The 14,684-nt window shown below is 44.2% G+C and overlaps 1 protein-coding gene across 1 annotated transcript in view; it reads left to right on the forward strand.

The window, feature by feature from the left end:
- The window catches only part of LOC146198539 (lachesin-like), a 39,993-nt gene extending 26,151 nt beyond the window's left edge, over positions 1-13,842 (forward strand). Inside the window, exons 5-7 of the mRNA XM_084594041.1 lie at positions 9,497-9,610; positions 12,167-12,253; positions 13,330-13,842. Of these exons, the coding sequence (XP_084450167.1) occupies positions 9,497-9,610; positions 12,167-12,253; positions 13,330-13,424 (296 nt within the window). The 3' untranslated portion in view covers positions 13,425-13,842. The remainder of the gene's footprint in view (positions 1-9,496; positions 9,611-12,166; positions 12,254-13,329) is intronic.
- Positions 13,843-14,684: the final 842 nt, after the last annotated feature.

Consider the following 14,684-nt stretch of genomic DNA (forward strand, 5'->3'; position numbering starts at 1 on the left):
TGGGTGATTGATCACTTCACCAGATATGTTTCAGCTAAGGCATTGTTTCCTAAGTTCATCTTTTTTTCTTTCTTGTCAGCACTTTCACTCGTGTCGCTCATTGTTAGTTGGGCATTTTATCATTTTTCTAGTTAAATTTCATGACGTAAATGATGAGAGGTTAACAGAAACTTCTCCAGATTAAATGGCTACCCGAACTGGCGTCATGAGACTGGGATAGACGACAACGGAAAGATCCCAGATAATGAGTAAGTAATGGCAGAATTTATGCTGCCAGGATTTTGCTGTATGTTTGACTAAAAAAATCGCGTTTATTAGCCCAGAAATTGTGGTCATTAGTATTTTATGCCAGCGCATCTGCCAGTCACTGATCCAGAATCTTGGAATGTCCTTTAAGACTGATAACCGATAAGATTCGATAACCAGTGTCAACTGCGTGTTTTCATGCAACGTAGTTGTTAAAATATTCTCATGTGCCATTGTTAGTTGCTCATATAGACGTCAATAATGCATTACTGGCACATAAATAATGTTTCTAACTCAGAAACAACACAGAGTTCCCAGGGTCTTAAAAACTGCAAGACTGAAGCCCGCCGGCACAGGTACGACAGGGCTCATTTGGAGCGTGCTTCGCTGTCTCCTGAATGATGGAGTTAATTGAGTACAGTTATCACGCTAACATTTTCCGTAATAATCTAGCTATGTTTATCAACAAGCCAATGAGCTAGCGTGATGCGTGTTGCGAGCATTCGCTGTTTTCAGAAGTGTTTTTCTGATTGGTAGAAACGCTGTAACTGGACGTGAGTTCGGTTGCTACTGCGAGCAGTGGAGGGAAGTAGATGCGTTCCGGTTACAGCAGCGAAGCGCTCAGCAGCAGTATGCTGCACAGCCGCTCCTATTGCTCTGCCGATAAATGCATGGCTCTAGAGCGACAGACGGTGGCCACTGTTGCCACCAATGGTAAACAGCAGAAAGCTAGCTTGTTCGCAAAGTTCTAAACGAAGGTGATTTGGGGCGAGCACTCACTTTCTACACAAAGAACGCTCGTTGCTCTGCTGAGCCACCAAGCATCGTGACGGCGTGCCGTTGCAACAAGGCTTTAATTGCTTTTATTACGGACGATAATTTACGTTTTCTATTCCGTAGACACCACGTTATAAATTTAGTTTATTTGCATTAAAGAAATAAGAGGTATGCAGTAAAAAGTTAGGCAGCTTTAATCGTGGATAAAGTAGAGCAAAAGCTAGCCTCGCAACCCGTTATGTTCTGGTGTTTCAGCATCTCCTGCCATTTTCTGCCGCTCCTATATTCTCTTCAGATGTTCTTGTCGCTTATCCACATATCCAGGGTGCATAGATCATAACATAGGACTGCGCTTATGTATGCTTATGGGCGGAAATGGCGAAATACACTTTACAAGACTGTTTTCATTAACTGCACCGTCATTGTCATCGCTACTATCATCACCATTATCAACTAAATTCACCATCATTGTCATCGTAACTGTCATCATTATCATTACCTGTATAGTCATTGGCATCCCTACAATCGTTCTTTCGCTATACAAGGAGCATTAAGATCGCTTTCCCACGATCCTGACGTGGAGTAGTGGTTTGCGCGCTCAGCTGGGGATCGGAGGGATAATGATTTAATTCCCGGTGGGGACACAGCTTTTTTTCCTATAGCCATACCTTATCATCTGGCTGCATGAATGGTAAACTTGAGCCATCGCTGACATTGGCTCGAGGTAGCCTAGTGAAGCTTTCACCAGGGGAAGGAAACTTGAATAGGAGCCCATTGTCCCCCATTTAGGATGCTAGCACTAATTCGTTTCATGGCGGCCAGAGGAAAACCTATTGAAGCGTTGTAAAAAACGTCGTCATCGAACACGATTCCATCCACAACGGCAAAAAAGGAGTACTTCCCAATGCCAGCGTATTAGATAACTCCAGAGCGCGCTGCCATCTTGGCTATCTTACCTCATTCGGACCCTTGGGCATCTGCGATGGGACTTCGCCATGTTACGCTATGTTAATTACCTAACCGCCTGGTTTCTTCAGTTTTTATTTTATTCATTTGAGCCGTAACTGCCAGTTCCGGCATTTTTACCAGTCAGATGAGGGCGAAAACACATTAAATAGATCGCTAACTTGAAGTATGGGCGAATGTTTGATATGCAGTGTTGTGAATTTTTATCGTGAAGATTTCCAAAATTCCCTCGCCTCAATCTCTGGCTCATTTCAAGTGAAACTGGGCATAGAGATGCGCATTGCGATAACTTCTGTCTTGTAGTAAATTTGACAATGGTATAGACACCTAATGTCTACGCGCATCATGCAAACACGTAATTGTCTGTGCTGAGATCAAGGGGCCAAAAACTGCGAACGGCGGTTGCCGACGAACGGAGCTGGATTCGTCATTTGTCGTCTGCAGGTACCCACAACCCATGCTATACTCACATCGACTCCTTTTTCATGCTGGTGCTTATCTTTGCAAACAATAGATGTCTCCACCTCCGTTTTTAGGGGGCAGCCTGGGGTTAGGGACCTTTGGTTCTTCGATTGCGATGCAGACGATAATGCGCTTGCATAAAGCGTGGCAAAAGCAGGTAAGCGCCATAGTCAAATTTGCCACCAGACAAAAGTTACCACGATGTGGAAGCTCCTTGCGCAGTTTTAGCACAAACGAGCCTGTGGTCGAGGCGGGACAATTTTTGAAATCCTAAACTACAAAGATTCGAAATGCCGTACTCAACACAACCCATTTCTATCCGCGTACGACATTTGCATCTCAGCAGGATTTCCAAAGAGCTCATTAAAGGAACTCTGGAGCTTCGAATGCAATTCACGTGCCTTATGCTTTTACGCCTTGTTGTATCGATCTTTTCAAAGGTATTTCGGTGTATATGAAATTTGCACATAAATGACGAAGAGTGCCGGGCGCCAATTTGACGTACACGTTTCGAAAATTTGTACTTGTTCCGTTTATTAGTTTTTCTATTTCTATAGAGGTAATCAGATAGTGTGATGTATTCCAGAGTTCATGACATTGTCGTGGTGGCAGGCGGCGTAATCATGGAGGCCTGACAGAAAACCTAATGATCCTACCTTTATGGGTTATTCCATCGACATGTGAAAAATATCGATGAACCACAGTGCTGTAGTGTTCACGAGCTAGAAAGTACAATTTGTTATCGAATAGCAAATGATTAGCGAGTATATGCTCTATTTTTGCCACCGTGTTCCGACTGTGGGTGCATAATCACAAATGTGACTGTTACTGATTTTTTTTTTCCCCCTTGTCTTTTCCGTCGCTGTCACCAATTGCGAGAGATTATAATACCGTACGCCAGCTTGGGATTAAGGCGTACAAAGAAGCCAACCTATCCGTATATGCATGTACGGCTTCTTGTGAGATTCCAGACTCCTTCACAACCTGCTCGCAGACTTCGAAGTATATGTAGGGGCATTCAAGTACTCAGCACAGCGCGAGGAGCTAACTCTGTGGCGCGAAGAACACAGGCCGCAGACAAAGAGAAATAAAGGCAGATAGCCATGGAAGGCACGCATAATCGAACGCGTTCATCATGCGCTTCTTTCCTCTCTAATGATTTTTTTTTTTCTATGGGAGCTCGGTACCGCAGAGGTATTCACGTCAGCTCTCCATTTTCCGTTCTGTGGAGCGGAAACGATGTGCCTCTCCCACGCCCCCTTTAGCACTACTACGCTTTTTTACGCCGGCCCTTTCCCTCGAAAGAGGTTAAGTAAGGGCACCGAGAAGAGCAGGAGGAAGGTGAGTGTCCGAGAGAGGATGTAATCCGAAGAAATAAATGGGTAAATACAGCAGCTGCACAGTACGGGGGAAATAAAAGGAAAGATAGGGAAAGTAAGACAGGGTGAGGGCAGAAGGGAGGCAGAGGAAAAGCAAGCAATGAGATATATGCAAAGTGTGAATGCTAAAGGTAATCGAGTTCCATGAACGACGCACAAAGACGACCGTGAGTTCGCATTAAAAAGAATGAAAACCACTAAAGTTTGGTCATGTCCTCGATTGTTCTTCGTTTCTTTAATGCCTAGGCTAAAGACGAAAGGTGGTCCTATTTGTTCCAAACTATATGTGTTTTACTTCCCTAGCCGCTCCCGTGACCGCTTATTTTTCTTCTCTTCCATTCGCTTACCGTGCCGCCTATTCATAACACGCTGGGAGGGTCGTTTCCTACAGCAGACTGTTTTAGCTGCTGGCCTGGACCCGGAGACGCGAAAGAAAGATTTGGGGAGAGGAATTTCGCGCTTTTGCCGTAATTAAAACGTTAAAATCCCTTCTTCTTTCCCGCTCCGGCTCCTCTAGAGCCTGCCTCGGGTGCATGTTTTTCTTGTTTTCTTTTTTTTTTTTTAACCTACTGCGGGCCGCTTGTTCCCCGCTGCATTCTTGCTTAATTTTGCTTCGCGAAAATGAATTGCCTCTTTCCACGAATCCCGCGACCAAAACCGCAGAGCATTATATCCTGCTCGCTGCCGGACTTAACGGTAGGCTCATCTCAGAAAGATTGCTTTTACAACTATTTCCGAGATCATGGAAATGTTTCTCAGACGAAGCTCTTAATTTCTTTTTGTATTTTTCGTCGAGAATTCGTTGAGCGCTACGCGGACGAGCTTTGCACACCGACCTTTGAATAAGGACATGTAACTACAGTCAGGTTCCTGAAACTACACTTCCAGCTTTTGCTTAAAGCTTCATAATTACCTGGGACACAGAAATATGTATGCAAGCACACGTATTCATGACAATGAAATGATTCGAAGTTAGGAAAGAAACACCGAATTTACACTGTTAATATTCTGCCTCTTAAGTATATGCGGTGGATCTAACATGCTTCTGCGATTTCGTTTTCTTTCTTTTTTTCTTTTTTTTTGCAAGGGGCGGTTAGGGAGAAGGGTAGTTCTCACCATTTTGCTTATGAAAAAACAACAACGTTGGGGACATTCAGACTCGCTTTTAAGGGTATGATGCAACAACGTTAATAGCTCCCTTCCAAGTCTCCCATTTCGAAGTTTCATTAACGTACATGCATTCTGCTATTCACTAACTCGTCACTAACACAATAATTTGTGCTTCTTTTATCTTTCACATACAAGTATATAGTCGTAAGCTACTTACCACATTATGAGCAAGACAGCTTAACTAAGCTATAAAGCTCCGCATAAATCAAGCCGTAAAAACGCGCTTGCGTGTTTTAGGAAGTAGCCTGTCTGACTCAGGATCCAGGTTTTGTAGGTTACATTCAAATTCACCTGCCTTCTATCCTAAAAGGGCTGCCCGAGCAGGTAGCTCCTTCCAACTCGACTATGGCGCTTAGAGGGGAAGGGAGAAGGCATGGAATGAAGTTTACGTTGTGTGTAACAAAATCTCGAGGGCTGTGGGCCACGAGGAGAAGATTACTGAGACTTTTGGAGCGGTAGAAAGCTGTTATAAGTTAGAAGAGGCGCTTTCAGATGGTTTAGCACGCTGTGAAACTGCGTTTAAAGCCAGTGTGGGAGATATGGCGGAAGACTGGAAGACTGCATTCTTTTCGTACCTGTTTTGTGTATGTTTCTTTGTTGTTTATTAAACGGACGTATAAGGAGAGGCTGGTGCCTACTATCGCTGCCGACTACTCATTTGCATACATTTAAGAAAACCACTTGTACTGACGTTATACAGATGAAGAAGATTCAACACAGGTACATCACAGTGCACAACATTGGGAAAGCAATACGCGTGTCAGCAGAAGGAACAATAACGTGCTTATAATCACTTCGCACAACAAGGAACCATGTACAATTAAGCACAATAATGGTGAGTTGAGCATGAGAGGGATATAGTTGGAACTTGCAGTAGTGTGATAAATTGGAAGGTAAAATAAATGGCGCTGAGCAATGTAGCCGTCAGTTCTGTTGCACGTGTCAATTTCAATGCTTGCGACCTACACAGCTGTGGAATCACAAATGCGGAAGTAGATTAATCATGAAGACTATCCATTAGTATTTAAATTAATGTAACAAGGGTAGTGCATGAACATCTGGCAAAGAGCTAACTTTCGAGCTGCAACTATCATAATATAACGCTTGATAACTACCCCTTCAACAGGCAACTCTATGTAGGGCAAAAAAACAAACATGGTAGATACGCTAACTCTCATTTCCAAGTTGACAATTTGGAAGGAGCCCGGGGTTGCGTTGAAATACTTCTGCATGGTATACCTTCTAGTTTCTGAAGCGCGGAAGCTAAAGTATACTTTTCATACTGGAACATCAAACGTAAAGTTTCCTGCATACATATGCGGCTGGTAGCACTTAAAACGGGGTCGGCAGTTCTTTTGCAATGCCCATGTAAGTTGTTCGAGGAGCACTGAAATACGCTCGAAAGTCCCTGCCTGAAAATGTTTTTAAGCTCTTTTTTGATGTTCGCGAAATTCCATTAAGTGAGAAGCATTCTTTTCATGCGTGAAGCAGTGTGCACTTTCCTCAACGACTAAGACGAACTGCTCCAGGACTTACCTACAAGCCCACGAAACACATGCACCGCGAAGCTCGCCTGGTATTTGATAGATATATGGAACACGAGAGTGTTGTTTGTCAATAACAATATCCAGAAAATAATGGTGCGTAACAGACATAACAAGTTGACCATCGAGGCAGATCGGAAAATCCTTCAAATTCATTCGAGCAGCAGCGAGAGCATGAGCCCTCTTTCTCTCTCTCTCTCTTAGTAAGCAGTCAATGACAGTGAAGCCTTCTTGCAAGGTCAGCTGGATCAGGTTCGCTGTTTTGCAGAAAGCGCAAATGTAGGCGTCGTCGTCGTACAGGGAACGCTGTAAACAAGGAAAGACCTAATTATGGGGGACACTTAAGCTCCGCTTTTGAGGGCATGACGCGATACCGTAAGCTACCAGCCCACATTTAAAGTCCCGCTTAAACCGAGCCTTACGCACGTGCCTGCGTTGCCTAGGGATAACGTGAATGCAAACGTTTTGGCAGGTTGATTGTGAAATCACCATACCATAAGAAAAGAGAGGCCCGACTTGGTAGCTCCTGCCAAACGTAACGTCAAGCAACCACACGTCCAGTCAGTGTGCGGCCACGTCAGCTACCAGCTACCGCGTACTAGCGTCATGCCCGTAATTTTTCGCTCACAGTGCCAACGCCAGCGGGGGCGGAGGGCCGCCGACGCCAGATTTTCGGTGAAACGCAGACTTTAACGTGTCGCGTTAAAATAGCTGAGGACACTGCCCTGCCGCACCGCGCACGTATTTGCTGCTGCTTCCTTCACTAGCTTCTATAAAAATTTATTCTGCACCACCTTACCACGTCTGACCATTTGCAGTCCGACAACATGTTCTACTCAACATAGGTTTTGTGCAGCGCTCACTTTGTCAGGGTTGCATCATCAGAACGGTTTAAGAATGCAGTATGTGTGACAGTAATCATAATGAACGAACTCGTAGTTTCTAAAGGCTTGTGCAGTTTGCTGGGTCCTACTTGTGCAGTGCGTCTTGACAAATTAACGTAACATCTTGCCTCGCCTATGGGACCTCTGCCAACAAATTAGAAGCGAGCGAAGGGGAAGAGCAAGGTTACCTAATTCTGTGTATTCACCCTTTACTGAAAAGGCCTCGCGTAGCGTCTGTCTTATTGAGCCATAAATGACACAGGCAGACGGGTCTCTCATAGTAGCAGAAAGTTCCTTGGCTGTATACAAAGTAAGTAACGCCCGACGAAAATCAGCTTGCTTGTTATTGGTAGGCTAAAAACTAAACCCTAGCCCCTCCTTTTTTGTTGTTTGGCCCAGTGTCACGTTCGGCGACACCGCGAATCGTATTTCGTAACAGTTGCTCGAGGCAAAAATATCGTTGCTCGGCACCACTCCTTGCGTAAGCCCTGTGATCGAATACTGCTTCTGTCTGCCCGCCCTTGACGCCCCGGCGATGTGTCATCTGCTGCCTTTCTCCAAAAGCATCGTTCAGTTGCATCGACTGCCAATCAATAAATGTTCGATAAGTTACAAAATTCACAAAGCTGCAAATAAAGAATGCTGCCAGCGTCAGCGGAGCCGCATTCTTAACTTAGCCTCCTCATTATTGTACTTTTGAATGGTGTGGTTAAGCCTACATTTATCACTAACAGCGTCATCACCTTTGAGAGTATAATGCATATCAGACAAGCAAATGCGGACGGGTTGCGCAGTCGAGTTGCACAAATCTTTATTATGTATTACTTAGGTCTCATGTCTTTTTTTTTTTTTCTTTTTTGGCTTCGCTGACGCGTCCTTTTTGATCCCTACTCCATTGCCTCACATTCAACGGTATCTCAAGCGCGCACCTCAGGCTGTTTTGCCCTTGTAGCGTTCGCTCCCCTCCGCGGACCTTGAACTAAGAATATGTAGCGAATATGAATAATTAAGTATAAAGAACAATAAATGATATGAAGTGCTTCACTAATACAATTCAATAACAAAGCAACAACAATTAATCTGCGCAAAAGCCAGCGTAGAATTATGCTGTAAAAAGAATATAAGCTCACCGCAAATAAATATTTGATACGACTGCGTCTTGATAATTTCTCCACTTTCCCGCCATTTCCACATTTTTCAGTTCTCAAAAAACTCGAGTCGGTTTAGCAGAATATCATAAGATCATTTGGTCGTAGTGGTGACTGCAGGTTCTCGCCTTCTCCCTCCATCACATTCTTCGTCCACATGTTGGCGCATAAGTGAAATATCGAACATCATGCTCACCGCTGTAGCTCAGGGGTTAGGGCGCTCGATTACTGAACCGAATGATGAGGGATCGAATCACGGATGCGGCGGCCGCCTTTCGATAGAGACGAAAAGCAAGGCGCCCGTGTGCTGAGCGATGTCAGTGCACGGTAAAGAACCCCAGGGGGTCGAAATTTCCGTAGCCCTCCAGCAACGGCGTATCTCATAGACTGAATCGCTTTGGGACGTTAAACCTTACAAACCAAATCAAACTTGTCCAACCGCGTAATACTATGCACGACATCAATACATTACAGAGCGTTTATTGTATAGACCAGTGCTACACCAGCACAAGTAATGGAACCTTTTAAAGAGTGCGCAGTTATGTTAATCTCATGTTTTTAACGCGTGCAATTTTCACAGCGTTAGAAGCGTCTCTGCGTAAGATGCTGCATGTTAAATTTATGAAGCTGTTTTGCTACGTTCGTTGAATTAACCATAATTCAGCTCCTCGATGTTTGGGTATGCAAGACCAAGTGTGTCCAGCGCACAAAAATAGTAGCCTTGACTTTCTTCTGTAGATAAAATACTCAAGCAACAGCATTCTTTTCGCAATGTGCAGATGTAATAGCATGCTCTCAGCTTTATTCGTAGATACTGCAATTCGTTTTGCTAACTAATAAGTACCGGGTTAACAGTTCATAATTCATAGTCTCCTTTCTCACTCTAGTCTCACGAGTAGTTATGGCGTTTTGCACTGCAGAGATTCCTGCCAGCTCGTCGTCAACGTCCCACTCGCCCGAGGCGTTCCGAGCGAAATCGGAGAAGCTGCGCAACGGTCAGATGCGAAACTCTCTCACCAGGCCCAGCGACCGGGGTGAGTGACTACGAGCTCTCGCAGGTTCCAACGAAAAACTTCCTCGTACTACCACACTCGCCCGCCGTAGATCGAAATTTAATTGCAGTTTTTTGGTCGGTTGACGCTGAAGCTGGTGACTGTGTTGCTTTTTTAAACTTTGATGTCACCCACAGTAGCATCAGAAGCGGGACAAAGCTTAGCCAGATTTATACCGTCCTCTACGGCCTCATGCACATCTCTCATCTAGCGAAATTCGGTTATCGGTTGAGATAGCCTGCGTTGTTTAGAGGTTACATTAATTGCTCGAACTCAAACGAAATAGAATGCATGGTACTGGGCTCCCACTACCCGAAAAAAAAAATCAGCTTCCTTGTTCCAGCACTGACAGCCTGATACACAATTCCGTCGTAGCTTCGGTAAACCAAAAGAAGAGAAAACAATAGTGTACGACCTCTACGTTGGCCTAAAGTAGCTATAGAATTTACGATAGGAAATATTTGCGTCTCGCGTAGTTTGAATCTGAAATCGAAGTTCTTATTAGCTTGTGGTTATGAACATAAAGCGATATTTGGACACTACGAAAGCTAGAGCATACAGCAGTATTTCAAATTGAGTTCTGCCTCACAACAGGCGTGCATAGCAAGCGTTGCTCGAAAGACATTTCGATATGCTATGTTGTTGAAGCTCCCAACACCCTGTCAATTCTTTAGCAGTACCGCGCAACCTTCGACTGCCCGGCGCAGGGCAGGGGCACCGAGAGGAAGCGAAGCGGATCGAAATCGAGAGAGGGAACGAGCGTGGGGGCGGAATCATGCTGCTAGTGCGAGTGTCGTCTTCCTGACCGTTCTGCTCCGTCGCACGCAACCCCCCGAGTCAAGTTCGATGTCTGATTTCTGAGAAGGCCTGTTGTATCTATTGTGTGTTTGTAGCTTTGATCGGTACGCTTCTAACGTTCCAAGTAGCATGGTTGTCTCCGGTTCCATTTGCGGTTACTGTCTCGAGGAGGTTTGTTTTGAAATTAATTAATTTGATGATATTCAGGTAATGTCATCGACCATCATTTATTCCAAAAGCAATGATTGCCAATAGTTATTGAGCATGCTAAGCTGTCCATTGCAAACGTGTGTCGTTTATAGGTATTATCCGCCCATATTTACAACAGATAAAAAAGTACTGTGGTAGCTTCATGGGGTGCCGATGCATATCAGGCGATTGCGGCCGGGGGTCATTTCGCGCTAATCAGAATAGCCCAGCAGACGAGGCTCGCTGCACCAGCAAGAGTTGTGGCCCTCGCTTGTGGCTCTAGTAGCGAAGGGTTGTGGCCCTTGCCCTGCTTGCGTTGTCATCTTCTACGTCTTCCGGCGCTGTAGCGCCGGGCAGTCAATGGCCGCGCGGCACTGTTGAGGAACTGGCCGGATGTGCACCTCGATATAATGGCCTGTTTTATACAAGCTGTCCCAAGTAAGATTGACCAAGATTGAAAAGAAAACTATGCTTTCTTCCCAACTAAAATCAAGGAAGTGTCGTTCGTAATCATTTAAAGTACCAACAAGTATTTTTCTTCCTTGTGCCTATAATTAGTTTATGTTAAGTAATTATCCTTTTAAAAATAGCTTTAAATGCTCAGAAGTGAATAGAAAAGCTGTCGAGTGCCACGAAAATAGTCAATGACAGGTGTTTTCGACGAGATAGATTTACCGTAGTCTTTAATTTTTTTTTTTTTTCGGCAGAAATGAAAACCCGCGAAGTTTTAAATGTACCACGGGGCAGCGAGCTGTGTGCGCCCGATTGCGCCGCCATTACAGAGCACATAAGCGGCTAAGTGTGTGAGCACTGTCAGCTTTGCGCCATTTTTCGATGCCTACAGCAGATATTTGCGTTGCAGCTGACTCGTCGAAAAACACCTGGTTAGGACTGTTTTCCTCTTGACATTTGAGCATTAGGAGAGGCATCTAGAAAGCTATTTTGTTATTTTTCTACTAGTTATTGAAGTAGGCGGAAGGAAAAAATACAAGTGGGTACTTTACATGACTCCTACAAACACTCAATTTCAGTTGAGAATTTTTTCTTTAAATCTTTGTCCATGCTGTCTAGGACACCTGGTATAGGTCGGAATATGCCACACACAGATAGACTCGGGTTTGTTTTGAAATGCTGTAGCAAAAAGACAAATATTTTTTTTAGATATCCACGTGAGAAGAGATGCGGCGGTGGCTTTTGCTCATGCCAGCTTTGAAGGGATTATGGTTTGCGAAGGTGAACTGGAATGAGGGGATGTATTAATTTCGCTTTTATAATGTGTGAACTTTACATTTCTTGCTTTGTTTGGGTAACGTACTATATTATCGATAACGGATCTATACTGACATAATCGAGCGTTCGTGTTTATTCGCTGCTTTATTATGACTTAAGTATCTATAGCTAAATTTCTCCAAATTCTTGGCTTCGCTGAAGTTTAGCAGATTATTTCAGTTGAACTAATCGGTAGAAGTTAACAGTGATTTCGTAGTGCTAAGTTAAGCCCTTTATAAAAATAGCATTTACAGTGTGCTATTTTTTCGTGCCATTTTACAGCCGTGGCTACAACCAAGCCACAAGACCTTTCCGAGGCATCCAGAGACCAGAGGCCGTCTTACACCCCGGCTGTTGTGAAAATCGGAGGCGAGTATTGTGTGAATATTAACGTCGAAATTAGTCTCCTAAGAAATATTTTTTTTTTTTTGCTGAGAAGGCCAATCTTTCCCGCGCGAAAAACGCCATTTAATACTCAAAAGAACTGAACAGTGAAATTCGTCAAGATCCTGTTCTTTTGAAAGGGGAGAAATGTAGTTATTATGCGTGGCAATTTTTTGTTCGATTTGTACTTTTAACAGAGTAAAACCTTGAGCAAATTATTAAAATTTATTTAAACCAAACACAATGTATTGCGCTACCTTTAAACGAGGATTGTATTCAAAGAACAGTTTTTCATATCGTTTACAGGCTTTCCGTGTATTCGTACCTCCCTATCTGGCTTGCTGTTCTATAGAATGTACCCACTGGAACTTGCACGCGTCGCTTCTTCAATATGGTGCATGGAAATAAAAATATGGAGGTTGTCTTACGCTCTAGGGGGTTAAGGCAGCAGGATTATAGCCTAGAACTGCTGTCCTTCGGGCAATTACAAAAAAATGAGCAAAACATGGATAAGTCTTTTTTTTTTTTTTTTTTTTTTTGCGAGCGTTGCTCAGGCCAGGGGAGCACCCCTGGAGTTCTATATAGATAACTGCCGTAGCTCAGATATTAGGACTGGCAATATTTGTTTCACTTGGTTGGCGCTAGGGAAGCAGTGAGAGGTGACGGTTTTAAGAAGGTCCAGGGTGTCTCCACCAAAAGCGAATTGTTTCATTTTAAAAACCTAATCCTACCTCTTCGTCACTTTTTTGACGGACCGGTTTTCTTTACGAGACACTTATGTAGCGGTTTTAGTCGGGATGGTTGCAAACTGTACACAAGAGAAAAAAACAATTAACTTTTCATGTAACTGTCCTTTGAAACTTTGTGCAACATTTTATCCTCTGACTCAAGAAGCCCATATTTTTCTTACTTTCTCGCCCTATCTACCGACAACGTGGCGCTTCAATTTGAGTTCGCCATCTTACATGACGTCTTTCTCGTCACAGCGGCACCGCCGAATCTTCTAAAACGACATCTTGAGTGGTTTATGCTCACTCCTGTGTTCACTGTTTCTATCGCAGACTTGCAACTGCACGGCGGCTCGACGCAGCCAAAGAACTCGGTGCTCTCTACATCACTGGCGCTCATCCTCGGCCTCCTATATTTTCTGTCGTGACGTGTTGCGGCTCGTCCCTGCATTGGCCGCCTCCAGGCTGTGGTGTCGGTGACCACCATCACGCATGCCGTGCGGGAGTCAACCGCGCCGCGCTGCGTAACGGCGGCGGCAGCGGCGGTGGCGACATGGGAAGCACGGCGCTCCAACGGCTCAACAAAAATCGAACGAAGCATCGCCACCAATCTTCCGTGACGCGAGGCAATTCGCTAAGGCGGCGAAATAGAGGACGGACGTCGCATATGCGTTTGCCATTATGAGAACTTTTTGTCTCTCGTTCAGGTTTTCTTTTTTTTATATACCTGTTGATTTCTCTGTTTCCGCATGCGTTCTGTACGTCTCGTCGCTGAACGATAATAGAGAAATGTGCAGTAGTGCATTTGTTCAGTGGACTTGGAAAAATATATTGCCTTAGTCTAAGCTTTGCCAGTGCTTGTATGAGTTCGAGCAGCAAGATAGAGTTCGACAATGATTTTTTTTTTCTCTGAATATGGGCTTTGAATATGTTCCTGTGGTATTAGGTTACTCCTAATTGGAAACACAAGACAATTATTGTTCTTGCTCGTTAGTCCAATTGTGTAGACGTTACTGATTATATTATGCGCTTTAGAAAGTATACGCCAAAGCACATCCGCGCCCAATACGTATATATAAGTGCAGATTAATTCCTACTATGGCTAATTACATGTAATATCTCAGTTCAGTTTCGACAAACAGACGCTGTCAGTTCACTTCCGGTTGTTTGAGTGGTGACTAGAGGGAAGATTAGGATGAGAGATTGGTTGATATGAAATTAGCTCTTTCCAATCAGATAAAAAAAGAACAAAAAGAAGACAGCGCCGGTCAGTTGTATTACACTTCAGCATCGCTTATTATTTAGTACTTCGTTCCGAAGAAAGAATACCGCTCATTAGCTGCCTGCTGAGTTTCACGCCAATCATTTTCACGACTTCTACGGCATTCTCAACTGCAGAAACAGCGGCGCACGTACGATGCACGAATCACGCGTATAGCCTTCATTACAGAAGCTAGCGTCCAGTCGCACGGAAAAGGGTGGCCTGCGTCATTCAGAGAAGGAAGTGAAGGCTGTCCGCTCTATTCATCCAAGACCGTAGGAGCGCATCATAGTCTCTTGTGTGCAATGATACTTATCTCTTTCTCAAACCATTCCTCGCAAGTACGCGTTTTTGAAAACCGTAGCCAAGTAGACTGCCGAACGACACTCCGTTGCCATTTCGCGGTTCACGTTAGCAGCATAAACAT

The sequence above is a fragment of the Amblyomma maculatum genome, chromosome 2 (assembly GCF_055883805.1).
Source record: "Amblyomma maculatum isolate TAMU_Amacu chromosome 2, ASM5588380v1, whole genome shotgun sequence".
NCBI lineage: Eukaryota > Metazoa > Arthropoda > Arachnida > Ixodida > Ixodidae > Amblyomma > Amblyomma maculatum.